The following is a 25,850-nucleotide window of genomic DNA, read 5'->3' as shown; positions in this document are numbered from 1 at the left end:
GCTGTCCTTGCTGTGTCCCAGTGTTCTTCCAGTGGGCGCATCTCCCCCACCACCCGTGCTGCAAACACTTCCCATGGGACAGGCTGTATGCTGGTCCCTTGCGATGACTCACTGGCCTTTAAGTGGCTCCTTTTTTTCACTTGTCGTGGCTCCTTGCTCTTATGTGGGCCCATGGGAACTTTGTCAGTGGTCTTGCTGGCCTGGGGACCACCAAGGCCCTCTTCTCCCCTGCTGCCTCCATGCAACTTCATCCAAACGGCACAGCTGCAGCTTTTGCCGATTCCTGCTCTGTGCACTCAGCAGCTCCAGCCTGGAAGCAGCTGGGGCTTGAAACGGTCAGTAAGGTTTTTTTCTTTCTTTCATTGTGGCTTCTCTGGCCTTCATGTACTCCATAGGTCTCTCCTCCTCTTCCCCTGAGCTCTAGTGGCCTCAGCTTGGCTGTCATTGCTTTTTAATGGTTGTAAATTAGTTGATTTGTGGGAAAGAGTGATGCTGGGGACTGTCTATTCCACCATCTTGACCAGAAGTCTCCCAAAAGTCAGTATTTCTATTTTGCAGTTTCAGAATACTATGACTAAAGATACATTCAATCAAGTTGCATTTTCACATCAGGCTTATTGCCTCCTAGCCTCACAGTTCATGTGAAAATAAAATGAAAGCTGACAATTCCTCAACCCCAGTGAAATCTAGTCTTGCTTTCTCATCAAGAAGTTCTTGAAGTCACTCTGCATTGTCTTTTCTTAATCTCCCTCCTTTAAGAATAATTGCTATGCATTCTTCACAACAATTAGTATAGAAAAAAGAAAGGACACATACACATTCATGTATTGACAATACTGTAGTCTTCACATATAAATAAAACTGAGCTACCTGGAAATAACATCCACGTGAAATTTAGTTGAGAACTATGCAGTAAGACTTGAAGCCATTCAAAAAAAAAAGACACCACATGAAGTCCACTTACACATATTGCAGTATTCATGAAAAGATCTTCTGATTCCGTACCTATTTGACACATTACATGAAATTTTCACCAGTTTAGTTAATTGGTTTCCAAGACTAAACCACATTAAAAATCACAAATTAGAAAAAGAAAAAGGCTGATAAATGAGACAAGAAGAAATGATAGGCATCAGTATTATGGCAAAGGAGGAGGCAGATATAAAATCTTAAAACACCCAGTATCTGAGGGCATTTTGTATAGAAGAAACACAACACAATCTCCCTCTCCCTTACCCCTCTCCTTCTTGCTTTCTCTCTCAATTCCCTGAGGACATCATCGTATTCACCATAATATAAAATTTGATACTCTCAATAATGCCTAATTCATACATAGAATTAACCTGTAATATTTAGTACATTTTAGAAAGAAGTATGGGATATTATTTTTCAAGATTTCCATTCGAAGTAGTTAAAGTTCTAAAAGCGCTGTGCTTAATGAAGATTAAAAACCCCAGCTTTGTGATAAACTTGGTAATATGGAACAGTAAGGAGATTCCTCAAAAACATGAACATTCAATTACCATTTGATCCAGAAATTCTACTAGTGGGTATATACTCAAAAGAATTAAAAGCAGGGACTTGAACAGACATTGTACACCCATGTTCACAGCAGTGCTGTTCACAATAGCCAAAAGGAAGAAGCAACCCAAGTGTCCGTCAGCAAATGAACAGATACACAAAATGTGGTGTATACATACAGTGGGATATTACTCAGCATTAAAAAGGAAGGAAATTCTGACACGTGCTACAATATGAATGAACCTTGAGGACATACCCAATGAATAAACCAGTCATGAAAAGATAAATACTGTATGATTCCACTTATATGATGTACCTGGAGTAGTCAAATTCATAGAGACAGAAGGTAGAATGGTGGTTGCCAGGGGTGGGGAGAGAAGGGAATGGGGAATCACTGTTTAATGGATATAGAGTTTCAGTTTTGCAAGATGAAAGAGTTCTGTGGATGGATGGTGGATGGCTGCACAGCAATGTGAATGCGTGTAATGCCACTAAAGTATATGTTTAAAAATGGTTAAGAAGGTAAATTTTATTTAACATGTATTTTATCACGATTTAAAATTTTTTTAAAATCAAGTTTCAGAGGGTTCTTATTGCATTCTTAAACATATGGGTGCATTTGTTTTCTTTTAAAGATAAGCTCAGAAAATGCCAACTTTAAAAGAAAATGAAGAGAAAGTTTATTAATGAGCTACAACTGTGCACTAAAGTAATTAGCTGAAATGGTGTTGTCTCTTTCTACTTAGTAAGATGTATAAATTAAGTTACAACAGAGAAAGAAATAGTAATAGTAAACTGGCTTATACATACAAGGGTACTTCAAAAAACTCATGGAAAGATTCATATTACCTTTTAATTCTATTTTTCCATAAACTTTTTAAATACCCTTGTACATCTCATTAGAAATAAATTTAAATAGAAACCAATCCTGAAGCTAAACTACGCTTAGAACTAAGTCTGTAAATGAACTCTCCAATATATTTTTTTTGACTATTGGCCAGTATGGGGATCTGAACCCTTGACCTTGGTGTTATAACACTGCACTCCAATCAACTGAGCTAACCAGCCAGCCCCACTATAAATGAACTATGGAATAAAACACATTTTTGCACATATTAGTTTAAGTCAGCGACTCAAACTGGGGGAGAGGGGCAGGCGGTGGGTGGCAATTTTGACATTCTTCTCTCCCAGAAGATGTTTTGTTATCATAACATGGGTCACGGGGAGGTGCTACTGCAACTAGTGGATAGAGGCGAAGGCAAAGGACAGCAACCACAATAAAGAATTATCTAGTCCAAAATGTCAAAAGTGCGGAGGTTGAGAAGCCCTGGTCTAAGGGAAAATTCTAAATTTAACTAAGGTCTTAAAGGTCTTTTGGAACATGTGTCAATAATACAAATGCCACTAATTTTACATATGCCTTATGAAGACATTGGAAAAATTATTTATTTTGATAAGAAGTATCAGTGTAACAATTGTCAAAAATGATTTTAAATAGAATAGTATATAATGGTATGTTACTGTGCATTTTCAAACTCTATCAAGAACAACGTATAAGACGTGATCTCATTGCTCTCATGAAAAAAATTATAAAGGGGCATAACTAAATCTAATAGATATTTATGAAAAAGATACATAAATTCACATTTACTTTATTATTATCTCTAATCTGGTTGAACATGGCTTCAAAAGTTGATGACTGTATATGATCCTAAGTTTAAATTATTAACAGATATTATTAACCACCTCATCTCCCTTCTTGGAATATTTTTAAGAGCCAGTGAATTTTATAAGCCAATTTTATTTTCATTTCACTACTCTTATTGCTAGCACCCAAAATGCAACTTTGTATTAGTGGTAGTTTTTAAGACATAGTCAAATAACTGGGGAATGTGCATTTATTGTTCTTCTGAATGTACTTTTAAATATCAATTGTGGGAAATGTGATTTGGATGAATGACGTTTATCGATTTACTTCCCACAGAATTCCACAAATTGTCTTAACATAAAAGAATTAAAGATTAATGGCAATAGTCTATTTTATTCCATTACTACTCCCATCTTTCTTTGTTCTAGGAGCCATTCAAATATACAAAATGTAGCCAACAGTATAACCAAAGGCAACAATTAACATTAGGTTATAAAATGCAGCTAGTGGTCAATTTTGCTTTCCACACATATTTGCTAGATGACAAATTAAACTTTACCTTTATGACTTATATATACCTGTATGGTATATATACTTATATATATACTTATATATACTCTGCCATGTCAAAGTTTCAGAAAAAGCTAGATATGCAAGTAGAAAAAAAAACCCTTAAAGATTCATATTTCATATGTTCTGTGAATTAGATAAGCACTAAAAATAAGAAATATTTAAAACTAAAAGCTAGTTGTCCCAGTAAGGATGTAAAGAATTTTTACTTTTCTCTGAGCTGAGAAACACATCTTTTTATGACTTTAAGCTGGTTAATTTTATTAAATTATCTTGAGAAGAGAAAATCAGGGTGGCTGCTTACGAATGTAGGTTTCATGGACTCCATACCAATTCTTGGTGAAACACATTTCAGTATATTCTAAAATACTAACTTTTAATATGTATTCCATAAAAATTAGTTTACTAACATTCTCAGACATAGTACCTATAAAAATATACTTAATACTAAAATAGTCTTATTATTTTTTTAAAACCATGCATCAGTACCCTTTAATTTGGAAAACCATGAATGGGTTGGCTTCTCAGGTGCTTTATCGACTCAGACTACAGCCGGGCTCTTATCCACACAGTGATTGCATGCATCTTAAACAAAGTGAGCTGGCAGGAAAAATGCCACCTTACATTTGGATAGTGATATACAATTTGCAATGTTGTTTCACATAAATTGCATAATACACTTACCCCATCAATCTATCAGGTACTTATTTTGTAGATGAGGAGCTTGAAGCTCAGAGACTTGCCTAAGGGCATACAGTTAGCTAATAAAAGGAACAAACTACCAGAAATAGAAGAAACCAGTTATTTTTTATACAATCTGGTCACTTTCCTACCAAATATATGCTATATTAGTCTGTTTTCTGTTGCTTATAACAGAATATCTGCAACTGGGTAACTTATAAAGAAACAATTTACTTCTTACAGTTTTGGAGGCTGGGAAGTCCACAGTCCAGGCGGTGCATCTGGTGAGGGCCTTCTTCCGTGTGGGAGTACTCTACAGGGTCCCATGGTGACACAGGGAATCACATGACAAGAAATAGCAGGGGCAAGCCAGCTAACCTCACTCACTCTCCTTTTAAAGCCACCAGAACCACACCTGCGATAACTTATTACCCCATAAATGCATTAATCCCTTCAGGAGGGCACATTCCTCATGATCCAATCACCTCTCAAAGGTCCCACGATTCAAATACCATAATTGGAATTCCCACCCTCTAAACATTGTTACAATGGGGGTCAAGTTTCCAATACATGAACTTTTGGGGGCTACATTTAACCCATAGCAACAGCTAATACACCAAACGTGAAAATAGTTCAAAGTGACAAGAAGAACTATGCCAGTTATAATTTAATTTTAGGATCATTCTCTTCAAGAATGACAAGGATTGATGTTTATTAGAATTATAACTGCTTTGACAAAGTCTTAGAAAGACGGACCAACTAATGTGTGAGTCCACACGCCCTTGAATCTGCTTAAATCATATAGCAACATGTCAGAGAGGCAATATGCAGCACAGAATACTTCTTTTTAATTTTTATTTTGAAAACCAGGAGAATTACATATGTTAAAATGTAGAGCCAGTGTTCTATCTGATTAAGTAATTCTGCTTCTCAAGAACAGAAAATGCTCTTGGTGCCCCAACAAGAAACATCCATTTAGATACTCTACATACCAGCTCCATGAGACTACTGACTTCTCACATCTTTTGTCTTTGCACACACTATATATATCTTTCTTCACATCTTCTAGCAACTGAATTCTTACTAACTGAGCAAGGCTGGGCTTGAATGCCACCATCTTCCCAATAAAATACTCCTTTGGTTAAGATACCACAAAGTTTTGTGTAACTTGACCACAGCTCTTACTTTATCCTATATTACATTAGTTTTAGTGGTTTGGGACTCCTGGACTTTTAGCTCCTTGAGTGTAGAAATTGCCATTAAACTTAAATTAAAATCTTTTCTGGTGGCACCCAACAAAGTAGAGAATTAAAAAAATATCTGCTGTCCAGCCTTGCATAGCCCACTTAAGGTCCATGCCTGCCTTCACAGCACTCTGCACACTGAGCAAGCACCGGCTCCCAACATAAACTTTCCTGACTGTGGTTCTGCCCTGCCACCCGCTCCATGTGCTCATCAACAGCTCTGCTTTGACCTGGCCTGCTGAAATCCTACTACCCGTGGGCAACCTTCCCACCTGTCTTAAACATCAAGTCCTTTCAGTAAGGCTTAATCATCAAATTGCTGAATTTTCAAATTTTATATCAACATCTAGAGTTGAGCAGAGGGTATAGAAACTGAAACTCTGGGAAGTTCATTACATATTTTTTATATGGTGACAAATCTGAACTATTATTGTGGATTAACCACAACACATTCCGGAGAAATAGAGATAGTAATACTTGTTGATACACACACATGCAAAAAAGGACTATTTTCAGACTGAGTATTTTCAACATTTCCTAATAAATGCAAGAAGTATCTTTATTAGTTTGGGCAATGAGTAAGTTACAAAAATACTTTATGAAAACTGCAAGTGAAAACAACAAATTATCACAGGAACTTAAATTCTTATGCTGTTTTTCCACATCTGAATTTAGTTAAGATATAATTCAAATAAGCAAAGCACTGCCCAGCAAGTGATTCACATACTCCAATGACTATTCATTAAATAACCCATCTGAAGGCATGAATGCTTCCTTCTCTAGGAGAAATATACATAATATACTCAATGCTTTAGGCTCAAAGGAAAGATTTATATTTCCAACCTGGTGGGTGTTTGTTGTTCCTTGTAAAAGTCCTATTTTCTCTCTCCTCCATGAGACAAATACCACTTTCAGGGAAAAGATGGAAATATTGAAAAGGAAAAAAAGGGGTCTGTAATATGAATTATAAAAATATTGATGGTGTGACCACATGACCACACCTCCTCACATATTTAATGAATTAGCTATTTTTAAATCTTTTAAAATCACTGCATAAAGGAAAATACATTCAGAGAATTTTCTGATCAAAAGCAACTCCTAATCATATGATGATAATAAATGCCAAGGAGTTAGTTATATGTCACATTATCCAAATGATATACTTTTACCTTTTTTCGCTCCTGTTCCCTCTGCTGGAGTCTACAGACTGAGTCATTAGCTGCTTGCACTGAAACGAAACGGACAAGGGGTTACAATCAGCAGCCCTTGTTCAAGGAGAGACTTACCTGGAGGGAAAAAACAATGTTGGATTGTTTGAGATCCCCAAAAACTGTGCAAAAACTTTATTTTGGTGGTGGTGGAGTGGCTAGAATGGAAAAATAAGTATTGCCAGTATATTCAGGGTGTCATAATTAGAAAAACCACCATTCTTGAGCTTTGAGCTGCAAGCCAAAGAGCATTTGAGTACTAACTCCAATGACAAGTTGTCAAAAACATCCTCAGAATTCTTTAAAAAGATAAAAAACGGCTGATAAATTTTTCATTACCATCTGATTGATAATGTTTTTTACATCATCGCTTTGATTCACTAACTGCCCCCTCCCTTTTTTCTCATTCATACTACTATTCTCTTGTAGGCAGTACTTGATATCTAGATTGCTTTAACAACTTTCTACTATTCTTCTTGCCTCTGCTGTCTTGTCTTCTTCATCTTGGCTGCCACTGCAAGATTCAATTTTCTCTGGACCTTTTTCATTAAGTTTCCTTTCTTAAGAGCCAAAATTGCTAGCAATAATTATTGCAGTTATCTACCAAGTATTTACTGTATGTCAAGACTGTGCTTCCAAGAACTTTACATGTATTATTCCTCTTAATCCCACCTTCCTATTAGAAAATGGTCACTTTTCCATTTTACAGATGACAAAACTGAGGCACAGAGGTGAAGCTGTCACTCAAGTAGGTCACACAATAAGCACAGGAAATAGAATTTCAAATCAGATCTCTTTGACTCTAAAGACTTGGGTCTTACCCTCAACAATTTACTGCCTCTTTTATTATTTCATCAGTGAAACCACAGTTTTAATTCTTCAGTTAACTCATACCGTTTCATCTACCAGATCCATTTTATTTCTGTCCACAAATGTTCTCACTTACTTCATACAAATAAAAACATTTAGTGTGCAGGCTAAGAGTCAGACTTGGTCAGTCAAATCTAGGCTTGAGCACTCAGTGGTGTGACTGATCCTGGGCATGTCTGCTCACTTATTCATTCATTCGTCAAATATTTACTGAGAATCTGCTATGCGGCAGACCCTGTTCTTGTTGCTGCTCCTAATCTCTAAGTACCTTAGTTCCTCATTTATATAATGAGCATTAACAACTAATGACAGAACTTCAAAATTGACATGAGAATCAAATGAGATAACACAGTAGATATTATGCTTTAAAATAAATAATTTCAATACTACTAATAAAAACCAATTAGAGTAGTTCTTCACACACAGTAAGCAGTTAAGAAATGTTATTTACTATTATTCTACTTACTGTACTATCTCTACTGCAAGTACTCTCTTCTATTTCTTTCTTCTAATTAAAATGTTTTCACTTGTTTCAAAAGCCCAGTTCAGGGTTTACTGCCTTCATAAAGCCTGCCCAGATTAGTCCTGTCCCTGTAAGGGTTCTCCCTTATTTGAAATTCCTTAATCAGGTATGTGTGTATCCTACCACTTTATCCTGCATTTGCTTATGAATACTTGAGGTTTATCTAATTGTTTTACAATTATGCCTTCCTACCCCATCCCAACCAGGCACCAACTAGGTCACAAGTTTCGTAACAGGGCAGGGACAGTTATTTCTCTTTCAGAAAAATGTTAGGTCTCTCCCTGTGGAAATAAGGATTTTGTTTTCAAAAAGTCATGTTTTTAACAGTAACCATTAATTTTGGTTATATCAAAGATAATATTTAAGTACTAAAAATCAGGTTCCCAATCATTGTTTTCTTCTAAAAGATGAAAACAAAACAAAATAGGAGTTGATTAGATCTGCCTTCTTTCTGGAGCATATTACATCATCTTTCCAAAGCAGTAGTTCTATCATTTCCTGTTTTTTTTTTTTCTCCGCTGGTTCTGTAAACATAACTTAAAAATCCATTTTGTGGTCTTTAGGTGCTTCACATCATTTTCAGATCATTGTGAGCTTAATCTAAAAGAAGAGTCACAGACTATGCCACTTATTCTGTCCTTTGTTAAATCTTTTAGAAATTTAATTAGAAATTAAATCTGACAGAGGCACACTTTTGTTCCTTACCAGGACTGTCTTTATGTTTAAACAGAACAACCAATTTTAGAAATTCCAGTCCCTTTGAAGTAATTCACTTTTTAACTCTTTAGCCACACAATATAAAAGGTTTATTACCTTCCAAGTTCATAAAATTTGCTTTTCTAAAATCTAAGACAATCACCTGACGACACCAAACATTCCCTTTCTTCACAATTAATGACTCCAAGAGAAAAAGACCCATCTCTCCAAACCTTCTCATCACTTCCACATCATTGCCTATTGGTTACACCTCATTCAGTATGAAGCAAATTCTCCTTTTGTCTCAGTGTTTTAGACTACACTGACTCAAAAAAAGTAAGAATTTATCAAATGCTTTTCACTTACCCAAAAAATTGTTCAAGGAGATTAACACATAGAGTGCTGTGCCACATACAGTTAATAATGTGCTAGTTTTCCTGACATAAAAGAGAAACAAATCCATGGTACCTATGTGTAAACCTCAAATATGCACACAAGAAAATAATTTCGGTTTGGCATTAGGAGCAGACATTGGCTGAATGCTCACTTATTCATTTCAATGAACACATAACTACTGAGTGGCTACAAAATGCCAGGCACTATTCTAGGTGCCTGGGATACGGCAGTGAACAAAACAGAGGCCTTGACTTCATGGAACTTATACTTTAGTTGGGAAGACAGACAATACGAGGGTACTTCAGAAAATTGGTAGAAAAATAGAATTGAAAAATCTTTCCATGAATTCTTCAAAGTACCCTCATGTATAGATCAAAATTTATTTTTAGCATGTCAGGTCGGAGATGGATGCTATGAAGAGAAACAAAGTAAGGCAGGGTGGCCAGCGAGTGCCAGAGTGAAGGGAAGACGAAGGTTACATTGTGGCCAAAGGCAGCTTCATGGTCAACATGTGAGCAGAAGCCTACAGGAATGAGTGTAGGGACACCTGAGAGAGAGTGCTCCAAGAGGTCCATAAGTGGAAAGGCCCTGAGGTGGGAGTGCGCTTGGCAAATGAGAGAAAGAGGCAGGAGGTCAGGACAGTGAGAATGAAATGAGGGAAAAGAAAATGGCAGGAAATAAAATTCAGAGAGGGGGCTATCATGGCTAACTTCCAGGCCATTATGAGGACTTTGGCTTTTAATCTAAGCAAGATGAAGGGGTTCTGAGTATAGTCATGACAAGAGCTAAGTTACATAAAAGGATCATTTAGACTCCTACGTGGAGAATAGACCATAGGGAGGAAAGAGACGCAGCAAAGAGATGAGTTATGCAGCTACTAGAGCAATCCAGGTGAGATGACAGGGGCTTAAACCAGGGTGGCAGCAGTTGGTGAAGTGGTAAGGGTGGTCAGATTCTGGTTCTATTCACAAGGGGAGGCAACAGAGGGAAGGGGAGAGAGGAAGAAGGAATAAAAGGAGGAGGTGGGGAGATGGGGAGAAAGCAGGAGAGAGAGAGAAAGAGATGGGGGTTCAGGTTTTTCAGCTTGAGTAGCTAGGTGATGGGACAGAATGAGATAAAAGCAAAATTAAGGAAAGAACTGAGGTTTTTTCCGGACATGTTACACTGGGATGCTTATTAGACATCTAAGTGGACTATGAAACTTAATATTAATGTCTGGAATTCAAAGAAGTGGTCCAAGCTGAAAACACAAATGTGGAATTAATAACTGACATACACATACTTAAAGCTGTGATTCTATATGAAATCACCAGGCAAGTAAGTTTGGACAGAAAAGCAGTCCCATAACCAAACCTTGGGGCACCCCAATGTCAAAAGGCAAGGAGGTGAGTGGAAACTAACAAAAACTGAGGAGGAGCCTGTGTTGTAGGAGAAAAACCAAGAGAAAGTGATATCCCAAAAGAAAAGGTGGGCTTTTCTTATCACCTTTCCAAGAGTATGCAGAAGTAACATCCTAAAGTTGAATTTGAGGTCAGAATAACTAGGTTTGCATGACAGTTCCACCAATTATTATTGGAGAACCATGAGTGTTAAATCACTATAAATTCCAGTTTCCTCAATATAGAGTGGGGAAGATGGATACATATATATTTTACTGGGTTATAATAGTCAAATGAAAAGAATACAGGTGAAAATTCTAACTAGTAAAGTGTTATAAAAAATTAGTATTTTAAATCATAGTGAGTTCTTAAAGATTTCTAGGTAAAGATGGCAGAGTGAAGCAAAATCAGACAAAAGTTTCCTAAATAGCTCACAACATACATAAAAAGTTTTTTAAAAAGGTAAAAAATTCATCACTTACTAAATAGAAAAATATTATAAACTTTGAAAAGTGGTGGCCAAGAATAGGAACAGATTCTGATAAAAAACTAATCCCACCCTAACAAACCTATCCCTTCAAAGCTAAAGTTACAAAAAGAAAATAAGCTGACAAAATTCTTAGAACTCTAACATGCTTTAATTTATAGACAAACAGATGGGAAAGGGGAAGAAAGGAACATAATATATGAGAGACAGATAAAACAGACAAAACACCCATTCTGAAAGAAAATCTAACAAAAATTTCCATAGGTCCTTTGCAATACAAAATAACAGTATGAGTTTAATAAAAGATCATGTGTGTTGATAAAATACAGAATAAAATGAAAAATGAGATTGTAGAGCTAAGAAAACAAACTGAGAACTATAATATCATTACAGGAGTAATAAATAAATCGGAAACAGAAAGGAGTAGTCTAAGATTAAACAATTGGCAAAATTGTAACTGAAGAACAGAAAGCAAATATTGTAAACCCTGACAAAGTTAAACTCACAAGTGAGAGGGCAGGGGAAGAGAGACAAGAAGGGGATAAAAGTCTTAACCCCTCCATGTCTCAGGGCAAGGCATTAATTAATGTTACTGACAACAGAAACATAATACAAACAAACAGAAACAATAACAACATGACTACAAAATCTAATTTTTTCTATATTTATCTTAGATTGAACTTTTAATAACTACTATCTTATATAGTAAAAAACACTTCTTTTAAGGTATTGCCTTCCATTTTACTTAAATTTTTGTTCTGTCAAATTAAAATAAAATTAAAAATTAGTAGTTTAATTTTAAAATTGTATGATACAGAGGGCTGGCCGGTTAGCTCAGCTGGTTAGAGCACAGTGTTGTAACACCAAGGTTAAGGGTTCAGATCCCTGAACTGGCCAGCCACCAAAAAAAAAAGAAAAAAAAAAAAATTGTATAATCCCATTCTTATCAAATGCTTTCTCTTCCTCTCATACCCTTCTGCCCCACCCCCATCTACTCAACCAGCTATCATCCCTCCATCCATCTTTCTATTTGGACATAAAGATGTCTGGAATGATATTCACCAAAGCTAAAAAGCAGTGGTTATTTTTAGGTAGTTATTTATTATGATTAATCGCTTTCTTTTTAAAGTTTCTTTATTTTTTTCTTATTTCTTTTTTTCTTCTTACTTAAAAAACACATATCCTCTTGTTTTTAAATAATGAGAATAAAAACAGATGGGGAGGGAGAGAATATTTTTTTACGATGGCCATGTGAGTTTATTCGAATGAGAAATAACCTAGAGGCTGTTTGTCTTCCTTACTCTCTAAAATCAAGAACTGGGTCCAGCATACTAAGGCAAGATCTCCTGACATCAAATTTGGTTAAATTTTCAAGTCTGTTAGATAATTAATAGAACACAGACACCACTGGTGTCTTCAGGATCAGGAAAACATAAAGGCTATATCTTGATGACAAGTTACTTTATGGGTTGCTTTTATGTACCTTCACAGTGTTCTAATTTACTTCTTGTGGTTTTTAAGGAACCACAGGTGAGTTTTAGTTCTAAAGCCTCTGCTCACTCAATCCCAGGACACTCTGCAAAGCAGGTGGCTATGCAGCCAAAAGCAGAAACAGTTCCAAGCTGGGTATTCAATAATAGGTCTCCACTCGGACAATTCTAGATATCCCCACCTTCCTGCTTCACAGTCTGTCAGTTTTGTGCACAACGTCAGTTGTGGCATAAAAGCCACATCTACAGAGTTCTGAGAGGCACAGCTGACTGCACTCCTAGCACAGTCTCCAACATGTGTATGAAGATTTAAATGTGGTTCTGTGGTTTTGTGCACTAACAGGCACAAAATGAAACTCGGCTCATCACTAGTTTTGTAATGCACTATTATACTATATTCCATGTATAAATTTGCTTGCACGATTTTGCACAACTCCCTGATCAATTAGTAGTGAAAATAATTCAAAAGATGATTTAAAACATCAAGTTTTTAAACATGAAATTCTCCAGGAACAGCAGCTGGGCCCAGGCTCATTTTTTAAACTTCATCAGCTTTAAAGGAAGATGATTATCTCCATCATACCTGTGATGCTCAGCATACTAGGTATGAGAAAATACTCATGTTGGAGCCTACTGAAGAAGCTTTTCCTTCTTTTAGCAGGAAAACAGTTCCAAAGCCATTGTCTGGTTCCTAAAGCTAACAATAAGATCCAAAGTATCCCAAAGATGTTAGAACCTTAATTTTATGCGTTTTAATTCTTCCATTCAAGAAAAAATATTTACACTCTGGACTCCAAATTACCAGTAATACTTTTCTATTTTGCTAGGAAGACTATACTTTTAAGAGGCTAGTCCTTATATTAGAAATAACTTGAGACCAAGAATGAAACAAGTCAAAATAGCTGTTCACAGTTTTTACTGAGTTTTACACAATTTACTTTTATATATTCAAAGTGTGAAAAAGGAGAGTTACCAGCACATCTCAAATGCATACATAAGCATTCTCGTTAGTAATAACTAGAGCTTTCCTTTTACCATATAATCTACAACGCTAGTCATGGGTTAGGACTGGACGGTGTCAACAAACAAGGGAATGTTTGTAATAACATGCAGAAACCTAAAGTAAGTTGGAGACTTTTGCCGTTCCACCCAAAGCAACCAAATGTGATCTTGGGAGATTTATCCTTCCCAGCCTCCTTTTAGCATTAAAGTACCCAAGGCCATTAATTTGGACTTGCACACAAAGACTTGTTTAACTCAATTATTAACCAAAGTCTCTCTGCTGCTTTCCTTCACAGGCCATTTTATTACAGGTCAGTTTTGTTTTCTTTTTTTTTCCTCCCACAAAGATATCTTTCCATTTTGCACTTCAGTAATCCACCATTATTTACCAGCATTATCCCTCCTTAGACAAGCTTAATGTTGTCAACATAGACCTGAAGAGAAGCCTGAGTATCTGATATATCACTAATTTTAAAATCAGTTACTAATAAAACTTTTATTTTATGTTATGGTTTGATATTAAAGAAAATATTTTTTTTCATCAAATATTTCTCTACATCAAAATATTTTGCTTAATGAAAAAAAAGTGATAAAATACAAACATTTATGAAAGGATTACTTTTTGAAAAATGCTAAAACCTCTAGTATCCTATTGGAAAAAAAGCTTTTCACATCTTCCTAATACCTGGTTATCAAACTTTTTCTTATAAATTTTTTTTTTTAAAAAGGTAAAAAAAAGTTTCAATTTTCTCACATACTGGACCACAGATGCACATAACTCACTTTGGAGATTAACACTCTTAACTTCAATGGCAAATCACATTAACCACAGACAACCACTTTCTCTGTGACTGGGCTTCCGTCTCATATGTCCCGGTTAAGCATTCTCTCTCTCCATTTTCCACCATAATACTCAAGAAAATACATTTTGGCATAGCATTCATTTGAAATAAAATACAATATAAAAAAATCACTGTCTTACATCTCTGGAGAACTTGGTTTAAGTAGTCCTGCATTGTTTCTCTACATTTGGGAAGAGTATGTTCATTTGTTTCATGGATCATATTCTTCAAGTTTTCAAGAACTCGCATTTCTCGAAGACCACGTTTTTCCTATTAAAAGAAAGTAAATGACTAGCACATACTATGTCTTAAATCTTAGTAATTACTTTCTTGGATTTCCACCCAGGTTTGGGTTGTTATGTTATTAGTTATTACTAAAATTTATACAGTCTTCTAACTATTTGGTAATAAATGAGGTCACAACCTAGAGGCATTTTTAAAAATTATGAAATGCTCCAAAAGTTGCAATATGAGTAATATCTTTAAGAGAAATACTAAAAGAACAGTAAAAAAGGTCTAGATTGCTATATATTTCATTAGGAAGAAATGACACCTTTGATCTGATCTTAAAATTTCATTTTGTCACTCTTATATCATATAACTTCCAATATTACGCATTGTATTTTATCCGATATTTTTCTTTTCAAAATAAAAATAGGTGGTAAAAGTAATGATATGTTGACACTTTCCTATACAGAAAAGAACTAACATTGAAGAAATGAAACTGCTATTCTCAGTCTGCTTACAAGGTTGGCCCAGGATGAGGGGCGAGAAATTTGACCAGTAAACAATTCCCTACACTGATATAAAACTATCTGTAAATCATAAAAGTGGTTCACTGTGCCTAAACTGCACAAACACTGTGGTTAATATTGAACATCTCCTTCCTTTTGGAAGTCTGGAGTTTTAGTACACGCTAGGCAGAGGATGCCTGCTTGACCAGCCCCTAATAAAAACCCTGGCGCCTCCTAGGATCAGGCAAGCTTCCCTGGTAGATTACACTTTACACGTGCTGTCATAACTTGTTGCTGGGGGAATTAAGCACATTCTGTGCTTAACTGGGAGAGGACCCTTGGAAGCTTTCACCTGGCTTCCTCCAGACTTCTTCCCAAGCACCTTCTGCTGATCTTACTCTGTATCCTTTTGCCATTATAAAGCTTAGCTAGGAGTATGACCATATGCTGAGTCCTGTGAGCTCTTCTAGTGAATCAGTGAACCCGGGGGTGGTCTTGGGAACCTGCCAACACATCCTGATCCAGCAAGTAGAGCTTAACCACCCACCACACCCAACTGGAGGGTAGGCTTAGTGACTTGCATCCAAAGAATAGAATAGAGAAAGGGGAAAACATTAACTTTATACTGGAGAAAACTAGCGAATGCTATCTCAACCAAGCAATAAAAATTTCATGTCATCAGTGAAATCATGTTGATAGCATGTGTCCTGATGTAATGTGACAAGAAAGGCACTCTATGGTATTCTTCTCCCAAACCCATAACCAAAGTCTAATCATGAGAAAAACATCAACAAACCCAGTTTGGGGGACATTCTACAGGATACCTGGCCAGTACTCAAGGTCATGAAAAAACAACAACAAAAAAAAAGACTGAGAAACTGTCACAGACCAAAGACTAGAGAGACATGATAATTAAAAGCAATGTGTTACCCTGGATTTGTTCCCAGAACAGAAAGAGGACTGTAATGGAAAAACTGGTGAAATTCAAATAGTCTGGTGTTTCATTAACAGTAATGTACCAGTGTCGGTTTCTTAGTTTTTACAAATGCAGCATGGTAATATAAGATGTTAATAATGAGAGATTGGGGGAGGGGTTTATGGCAACTCTCTGTACTGTCTTTGCAATTTTTTCTGCAAATCTAAAATTAACACAAAACTAAAAACTTACTAAAAAAAAAAATAAGGGTAGTAAACTTGATTGTAAGAAAATAATATATTAGTTATGTTACTGCAATATTTGTTTTGTTTTGAGCCATTCTTATGGAGCAGCTGTGGCCAGTTTCTTACTTTTTCTAATTTTTGCATAATAAAAAAATTAAAAACTTATACAAAAATTGAGAGTAATAACATATCCTTAGGTACTCATCACCAGCTTCAACAATTCTCAACTCATGACTGATTTGGTTCCCTCTATAACACTCCATACATCCCCCTGGATTATTTTGAAGCAAATCCTACATAGTGTATCATTCAAACAAATATTTCAACATATATCTTTAAAAGACAAAGACTCCTCATTAAAAAAGGATACAATAAGACCACCTTTCTTTCTCTCACATACATGCAAAGTCAACAATAATTCTTTAATATCATTAAATATCAAGGCAGTGCACACAGTTCCTCAAATGTTCTGTAAATGTTCCTTTTTATACTCGTTTGTTTGAGCCAAAAAGATTTCATTCACACACTGCAATTAGTTAATACATTTCTTAAGTCCTTTGTAAGAGATAGATTTCCCCTCTATCCCTTTTCTCCTTGTAATATGTTGGGGGAAAAAAGTGAGTCATTTGTTCTGCACAGTTTCCCAGTCTGTTTTTTGCTAAATGAATCCCTGTGGTGTAATTTAACATACTCCTTTGTCTCTTCTCTTTCCTGCAAATTAGTAGTTAGAACTAAAGCCTTGATCAGATTCAGGGTTTTGTTTTTTTTGTTTGCAAGAATGTTTCTGAGATGAGCTGTGTACTCTCAACAGGCTGCTGGCAGCATAACCTCTTCATTTATTAGCAGGAAGACCTCTATGAAGAGAAACTGCCTCTCATCAACTATTTGGTTATTCTGAGGAATGTTCAAACATGAAAGGCAAAATAAAACACTTGTATTTCCTCTTACCAGCTTTAAAAATAATGAGTTGGTTCCCCAGTATTCCCTAAAGGTGATAAGAAAGTTTTTGTTTGTACGCAACCCTATGACTCACAGATTTAAACATATTTTAAAATTTTCAGTCCATTACAGTATATCTCATTGGTACTCAGACTGTCCTAGCTTTGTCCATTGGGAGCCGATTCAAGTTGGCTCTGGAAAGCTTCAGACAAAACTCTAGTATTCTTTAGTAGCTTCTTTGCTTTCTGGTATGACCTGATGCTCCAGACTCATCCTGTCCATCTCCTGCTCTGGACTTGGAATCAGCATGTCTCCAACCACCTTTGGAATTGAGAAATGGAACTTATACACAGTACTAGGATTGCTCAGTGCTACTGGAGTGGTCATTATTTCTAAACTTTCAGGGGACAAGGCTAGGAAATAAGTATTTTTTAAAAAAGGAAAGATACATCTTGAGTTCATACTGATAGACAAATTCAGAACTACATAATTTTTAATTACTTCCTCTGCCTTATCTGTTTCTTTCCAGTTCTGAAAACGCCGACATAATTACTTATTTGCTTTATTACTGATTCAATCAAATAACACCAATGCTAGCATCAACAAAATGATTACTAAAAAGAGTTTAAGGTGCTTTTTTTTAAGCTTTTGTTTTGGAAGTATATTCCACTAGGAAGGTAGAGTCAAATCACTTTGTTCTAAAGTTATTTGGAACAATTTCACTTTGAGTAGCGATGTCACCACCTAGAAACACAGGTTTGCTTCTTTACATTTTACTTGATTTTTATGGATTGCTCTTTAAAGTCTAATTTTCTTTTAAATTATGTAAAATATTTACATGAGTACCAAACTACATATGCATAATAAAATATATTCACAGAAGTCTAGCTTCTGTCCCTATCCTTTCTACCCTATTCCCTCCAACACTCTCTTTAGGCAATTATTTTAAAAAATTTATCCAACCACTGTTTTAAGTATAAGGATATACATCCACATACATATGTGCATATATACATACACATTTGAAAATATATATATATATATATAAAAAATTGTATATACATATTGTATTAGTCCATTTTTCTGTTGCTGTAACAGAATACCTAAACTGGGTAATTTATAAACAACAGAGGTTTATTTGCCTTACAATTCTGGGACAGCTGCATCTGGCCTGGGCCTCAGGCTGCTTCTGCTCATGGCAGAAAGCAGCAGGCAGCCATCAGGTACAAGCAGATCACAGGGCGAGAGGCAGCAAGAGAGAGTGAGGGGAGGTGCCAGGATCTTTTTAAACAACCAGCTCTTGTGGGAACTAACAGAGTGAGAACTTACTCACTACCCCTCCTTCCCCAGGGAGAGTATTAATCCATTCATGAGGGATCCACCCCCATGACTCAAACAGCTCCCAAAACTGCCACATTGGGGATCACATTTCCACATGAGTTTTGGTGGGGACAACACATCCAAACTCTGTCAGACATATATGTGTAAGAGTATATATATATTTTAATTTCTTCCTTCTTACACAGAAACATGATTCTTATTTCACTTCATAAGTCAAATTCATAAACACACACACACACACACACACACACACACTTAATGTACATAATCTTTCTCTATGTGGTCATATGGTCTATTTGTTCTCTCTTTTTGATACATCTTTCAGTATTTAGAAAACTTGGCATTTTTGTTCTCATGGTTATGTTTACACTAAAACTTTATATAATACCCTTCTATATAATACCTTCAATTTTTTTAGCTATTGTCTACTGCTTCCCAACTATAAACAATATTAATATTAGGTGATAATATTTTCTTTCCCTAGCTTTACCCTATCCCTTAGGATTCAATTTTACTCCTGGTTAATATTTATAAGGCAACCAGTGCAGACATCCTACCGTTCATACACCCTCCCCATTTCCTTCCATTTTCTGATAGCTGTACTGTATCTGCACTGTCATAACACAAAGTCTCTGCATGACACACTGCCTCTCTTATAACCATTGTTAGTTTTATAAGTATATACTGAACGCTTACCAACTGCTGTTAGGAAGCCTCTCTAATCATTATGGTTATCTGAAGCTCATTCTGCTGTATATTCCATTCCTCAGGAAAGGCTCATTTGAACAATATTCCGAGAGTCCATGCATCACCCTAATAGTGAGTCTGTGGTCCCTATACCTGAGGGTCAGTTTGGCTAGATATAAAATCCCTGGCTGTTACTTTATCTTTCAGCATAAGACAGATATATCTGTTAACACTGGCTTTTCTTCCCTTTATAATGGACTTATTCATTTTGCCTGGATGCCAAAAGGATTCTTTTTCTATAAAGTTCAATAGATTTATTGGAAAATGTCTCAGTGTTGGTTGTTCCGGGTTAATTTTCCTTAAAAGTAGTGTGTCCAATATAATTTCAATAGTACGTTTATTTCAGTAAAATCTTTTTGAGTTTTGGTTTTCTTCTCTGGGGGCTCATCATCACACATATATTGGATCGTTGATACTTATCAATAATCATTCCTGTCTCTTGAATCTTTATTATCTCTTTAGCCAAGTCTTTTCAATTTTAAACCTTTCTATTTTCAGTTTCACTTGAGGACTATCCATTTTGTTCGTTTACTCTTGTGCTCCTTCTAGTTTAGTTTTCACTTCTGAAATAATTTTTAACATTTCTTTTTCCTGAATTCTCTCACCTTACCTTTTATTTTTTCTATTTTTATTTTATCCAATCATTTCTGAGTTTTTCTGATTCTTACTTATATCATTCTTTCCTTGCTTCTGTATTTTTGTTTTTTTCTTGTGCCTGGCTGGTACGAGGATCTGAACCCACGACCTTGGTGTTACAGCACTGCACTCTAACCTAGTGTGATTTTCTTATGCTCCCTAATCTCATTTTAAAATACTAGGTTATGATTTTTATCTTTTTTTGTGGTCATATCTTTCTTACTTTATTTTCTCGAGGGACATTATTCTGCTCTTTATCTTCTAATACATTTGTATGGGATTTGACCCTGGCTTAATTTTAAGTGAAATTAATTTTCCTCTATTTTTTACAAGCGAGAGGTAGTCAGGATAGCCTTTCTAAACTCAAAATTATAGAACTCCCTTTTTTGCTGTTTCATAAAGTACTCAATTTCCTATAGTTTCTCCACAGTGCAGGGCCTCATCCTGAAAGGGTGTTTTGGTTTGTGAGTTTCAAACCTCCAGACTGCTTTAGCACCATAAGACTTTCCTGTGGAGCCCTGGCACTCACTGGTAAGTTGGAGCCTCTGAAGTCCCCTCCCAGTTTCTACAGCTATTCTCCGAATGGCCCATCAAGCTTTCCAAGTATGGGAATTTTGAGGTTTTCTTGTACTCAAGGCCCTCACAAGTCCCTCTGCCTTCCCTCCACTTCCTCTGGAAGTTTCTGATACCACAGAAGCCTTTTAGCTGTTGGTGATTTGGCCATTTGGTATTTTGGTGATACCTTGTCACCTGGTTTTATTATAGATATTGCTTGGTTTTGATATCCTACTTGCTCTGTTTTTATAGACAGATTTGAAGGGAAAAAAACAAAACAAAAAACTATGCCACTGCTGCTGCCATCTTCTCCAGATGGCATTGGAATTTGGAAAAATCAAGTGTAGAGAAAAATACTGCATTCCTTACAGTAGACAAACTTCTTTATTAACATGCAAAAGAATGGTCTCTCAATTCAAATACTAAGAACAGAGACGGGAGCTCTGCAGCTGCACTCAGAGGAAAGGTTCTTATTCTGGAGTCCATGGATGAGCTTTAGGGTTCTAGGATCCCCTTAAAATTGTAGTCAAATTGAATACATATATCCTGTATGCATTTTTCAGGAGTGTGGGGGGGTGCGGGGTGGAATTCTCAAAGGAGTCCATGACATATTTAAGTGAAGAACCAGTTATTTGAAGGGTTATTTACTGCAGCAGGCAAACTGGTAGTCACACACTGCAGTAAATGAATTAGTAGCCACACCTGTCTAACAGCCCACTTACAATAACTTATTTAAACAATAAATAGACCCTGTGATAGTGTTATACAAGATAGAATATTAGAAGTAGTCTCCTCCCTTAAACTTACCATCTGATATATGCATGTTTTTATGCTGATATTTTTGTCTGAGGAGTACTGCTGACACCTATCACAAAAGGAAAGTACATAACTAACATCTGTTTGTTTTTATATATATATATATTCTGTGGGGTGAAAATTCTCAGAACAGAGCTCAGCACTCAAGAAGCTTGGTTTCTGATGTGTAACACTCCATAAAATTATATATAGTTAATTTCTCTTGAGCTGAATTTAAGGACAGTGTTCATGTAATGTGCTTAAAAAAGTGCCTGCCACTAAAAATGTTAGCAATTATTAATAATATCACTCCAGTTACTATAATATTTACACTAAAGATGTAATTTGATAGTATTAGAGAGAAAAGGAAAGACTGATATAATTTAAAATTTTCTATCACACTATGAATCATATATTTATTACATGCTACATTACATGCGCTAATAACATGATGCTTTAAACTGATATTTAATAATCTGACAAGTTTCTCTAACTAAAAATGAGAGCTGTCAAGCGAAATTCTAGTTTGTGCTAGTTACCTTTTAAGGAATTTTCTCTAGATCAATTTAACCCATATTTGAACTCATTAACACAATCACTCCTAAATCCTACAGTTACTGCACTTAGTGAACACTTTTCTTTTGACTCTAATTTTAACCATTTCCTCTATTTTTCCTAATATCTATTTTTCTTTCTCAGCTCAACCATCACCACTTCTATGACAATTTTCTTCAGAGTCCTGCTGGGGGTTGTTTCTGGAGTTGTTTCCTCCTCGGAGCTCTCGAGTACTGTGTGCTTATTTTATCACTATAATCATGCCTTTACCACACTTTTTTTATATGTCCTTCTCCCTAGACTGTAAACTTTCTGGAGGTACGGGTTGTTTCTTATTTATTTTTATACATCTGGTACGACAAATATTTTTGCATCCATTCTCTTCTTTCTTGCTATCAACACTCAGATTTTACTTGCAGTGGCAATGCACCTGTAAGAGATTGCTAGCTGCTGCCCACCTGCCCTCCTTTTTGCTACATGAAATACAGATGTAATGGCTGGAGCTCCAAAAGCTACCTTGTAAGCATAGGATAAAGGAAACACCCCGGAAAGATAGAAGGTAAAGTTGGAAGAAAAGCTGACACTGTTGGGATACTATACCAGCCCTAGGCTATCTAAATCTGGACTCTGGATATTGTGAAAGAAAAATAAGTAAACACATCCCTTTCTGATATACCTAGGTATTCAACAATTATTCAATAAAGCATTAAATAAATGAAATTTGCAAAGAACTAAATAAGCAACTTGCACAGGACTGTACACTCTATAAACTTGTTGACTAACATTAGTCTCTTTTCTGCTCCACATGAGAAAGATCATGGCTAGTAAGATAATGGCACAGAGGACAATGATTATAGCCACTGATACTACTACCCTGATACTCACTGGAAGTACTCTACCTGAGAAGTCAGATTCTTCTGAATCTCTCTCTGTTCATAATGTTCATTGGAATCAAGGGGAAAAAATTTGCATAAAGTGGGAGAAAGTCCTTAAATGGTAAGAAAATAAAAAAGAAAGCTTAAAATATTCTAACAGTACTTAATAATTTAAGTAACGCTGCCACCATGTGGGCACTCTCTTCTTTTACAAATAAAATTTTATATATAAAAATAGATAATTGTTGCCATATACCTAAAATCTTTTAAATATATAAACAACTTTAGTTTTAAATGCTAGCCAGTTTTCTTAAAGTGAACTACATTTAAATAGTATAAAAAAGATGAAACTTCATGGGGTACAGATGGCTCGGCTTCACCACTCCTCCCTGACCAACAACGACACTCTGGGCAAAGGCCACTTTTATTAAATACAGGATATTATTGTTTGGGCCAAGACAGAAAAGAATTGTAAGTAATACAGAAATATATTCAAATCTAAAGTCTCTAAAATACTTTCAGGTTTTTCCTTCTAATTTGAGAGGAAATATTAGCATAATATAGAGAAAAGGCAGCTGAATCTGAGGTTTAGGAGAGTTTCTGTGCTACACTGAGTCCTTGGGAAGACCAAGTGGGAAGGTCATTGTGTGAAAAACTAGATCAAATACTTTTCAACAAAAGCAACTCAAATTCAGCTGACAAAATATGTTTGAGTCCTTCAGAGAACATTCTTCAAGGCAATATGAGAACGCCGTGCTTCATGACAGGTGGGTCTGTGTCTCTCTTATTCTCCGATATATTACTAGGTCCTCACATTATGCCTCACACAAAATAAGTGCTCCAAACATTTTGTTTGACTATATAATAAGCTTGTATCTATCCATCCCCAGTGTGAAAATTTTATTCTTTAGTAAATATTTTTCTAAGATAATGCTTATGCCATTTGCTTAGCTAATCCCTATTTTCCCTAAAGATATTAAAAATTAAACCCAAACATTCAAGTTATTGTAAATTCTGAATTAATACATTTTTATTTGGTTATACTTGCTACCACCTTTCTCTTAGCAATGACAATTATCAACACGTGTCTAACACCTATATACCAGGGATTTAAAAATGATATATCATTTAATACTCATAAAAACTCAAAACTCTGTAGAGTTAAAAGAAGTGCTGGCTTCAACAGGAAGCGATCGGAACATATTCAAAAAGCATACAAGTAATTCTTCTTTCATCTTCCATTCAAGACCCATTTTTACTTGTATAGCCCTTCCATGGAAACCATCTACATTATTTAAAAGATACCAATATAAAAATGACACTTGTATTCCAGGGATAACTCAGCCATTAATTAGCTGTATGACTTTTCACTTATTGCTTTCCGTCTCTGAGCTCAGTTTCTATGAAATGAGGTGGACGGATTAGAGAATCCATCCTAATTCTAAAACTTTATGCTTCTTTTAACATAGATTTTGAGGTTCATTTATAAACTTTTTAATAAAAACCATTCAGTATTTAAGTTAAGCAGACTAACAAAAAAATATGACTTACATAAAGGGCACTGCATATCAAAAAAACCCAAGTTTTAATCCAAGCTCTGCTACTTGTATACTAAACACCTATAATGTATCAGACACTGTTTCAGGCATTTTAAATACAATAGAGAGTAAGAAATGTGTCCCTACTCTCATGGTACCTGTATTCTAATGAAGGAAGAGAGGCAATAAACTAGTAAATAACAAGAAAAACAATAGGTAGTTGTAAGTGCTTGTGGTGGACAGAATTTTAAATGGCCCCCATGAGCCCCACTCCCAGTGCACACACATACCTTCTCCCAGTTAATTCAATCAAGTGCTAATCTAGATGCTGCTGTGAAGGGATTCTGCAGATGTAATTAAAGGTCCCAAATCAGGTAACTTTAATAAAGAGAGAGAATCCTTGCTGGATCTGACTTATCAGGTGAGTCTCTAACAAGGACAAGGTCTCTTCTGGGCAAGAGAGAGCTGACGCACAAGCAGAATTCCACGTGAAGGAGACTCTCCATTTCTGGCTTTGAAGACGGAAGGGCCATGTGGCAAGTAATGTGGGTGAACTCTAGGAGACGAGAGTGGCTCCCACAGCAGGGAACTGAGTTTTGCCACAAGCACATGAGTTAGGAAGAGAACCCCAAGCCCCAAGAGAATGCACCCTGCTCAACAACTTGCTTTTAGCTTTATGAAACCCAGAGCTGAGATTGCAGCCATGCTGTGCCCAGACTTCTGACCCACAGAAATCTGAGCTAACAAACGGGTGTTGTTTTAAGCTGTGGTAATTCGTTAAATAGCATTAGAAAACAAATATAGTGCTATATAAAGAAGTAAATTAGGGAGACATGATAGAGCACCTTGGTGACTGCTTTGGATTAAAAAATACAGGTAATACTTAAACTGTAATCTAAACAAAAAAGAGGGCCACACAAAAAATGGGGTGAAGGAGGCTTTTAGGAAGATGGAATTGCTGCTACAGGAATAACCATGATTACTGGATTGTAAATGTACTGAAGAAAAGAAAGAAAATGTGGCTGAAGCACAGTATGTGAAGAATTGAGTACAATAAAATCTGAAAGACAAGCAGGAGTCAGAGATCATCCAGGACTTTTAAGCATAGCTAAGGTACTGAGCTGTACTGCAAGCATGAAGAGAAGCCATGGGGAGAGGGTTCAGCAAAGGTGTGGTATATTCAGGTTTACAGATCATTTGGCTACCGTATGGGAAAAATTATTTCAGAGATAAGACTGAAAGCAGGGAGATCAGGTAGCAGCCTACTGCAGGTGTCCAGGTGGGCTAGATTAGGGTGGGGGTAGTGGCAAGAGGGATAAGTACAAAGATTTAAGATACGTTTTTGAAGTCAGGCACAGAAAGAGAAATACCACATGTTCTCACTTATTGGAGGGAGCTAAAAATTAATATATAAATT

At 35.9% G+C, this 25,850-nt stretch overlaps 1 protein-coding gene across 5 annotated transcripts in view; it reads right to left on the bottom strand.

Annotated features, from left to right (window-relative positions):
• BLOC1S5 (biogenesis of lysosomal organelles complex 1 subunit 5) overlaps nucleotides 1-25,850 on the bottom strand; it is a 40,584-nt gene that overhangs the window by 6,077 nt on the left and 8,657 nt on the right. For 3 of the 5 annotated variants that reach the window (XR_010023601.1, XM_063096930.1, XM_063096931.1), the window contains exons 3-5: nucleotides 14,698-14,827; nucleotides 6,834-6,892; nucleotides 4,662-4,733 (exon numbers count right to left, since the gene is read on the bottom strand). Coding sequence is in view for 4 of the 5 variants with exons in the window: in XM_063096930.1 (XP_062953000.1) it covers nucleotides 4,662-4,733; nucleotides 6,834-6,892; nucleotides 14,698-14,827 (261 nt within the window). In the remaining variant the exon portion in view is untranslated. The remainder of the gene's footprint in view (nucleotides 1-4,661; nucleotides 4,734-6,833; nucleotides 6,893-14,697; nucleotides 14,828-25,850) is intronic. The other 2 variants (XM_063096932.1, XM_063096934.1) reach the window with 1 other exon arrangement.

The sequence above is a fragment of the Cynocephalus volans genome, chromosome 5 (assembly GCF_027409185.1).
Source record: "Cynocephalus volans isolate mCynVol1 chromosome 5, mCynVol1.pri, whole genome shotgun sequence".
In the NCBI taxonomy this organism is placed as follows: domain Eukaryota; kingdom Metazoa; phylum Chordata; class Mammalia; order Dermoptera; family Cynocephalidae; genus Cynocephalus; species Cynocephalus volans.
Note: the sequence above shows the minus strand (reverse complement) of the source record. Positions and strands in the feature narration are given on the sequence as shown.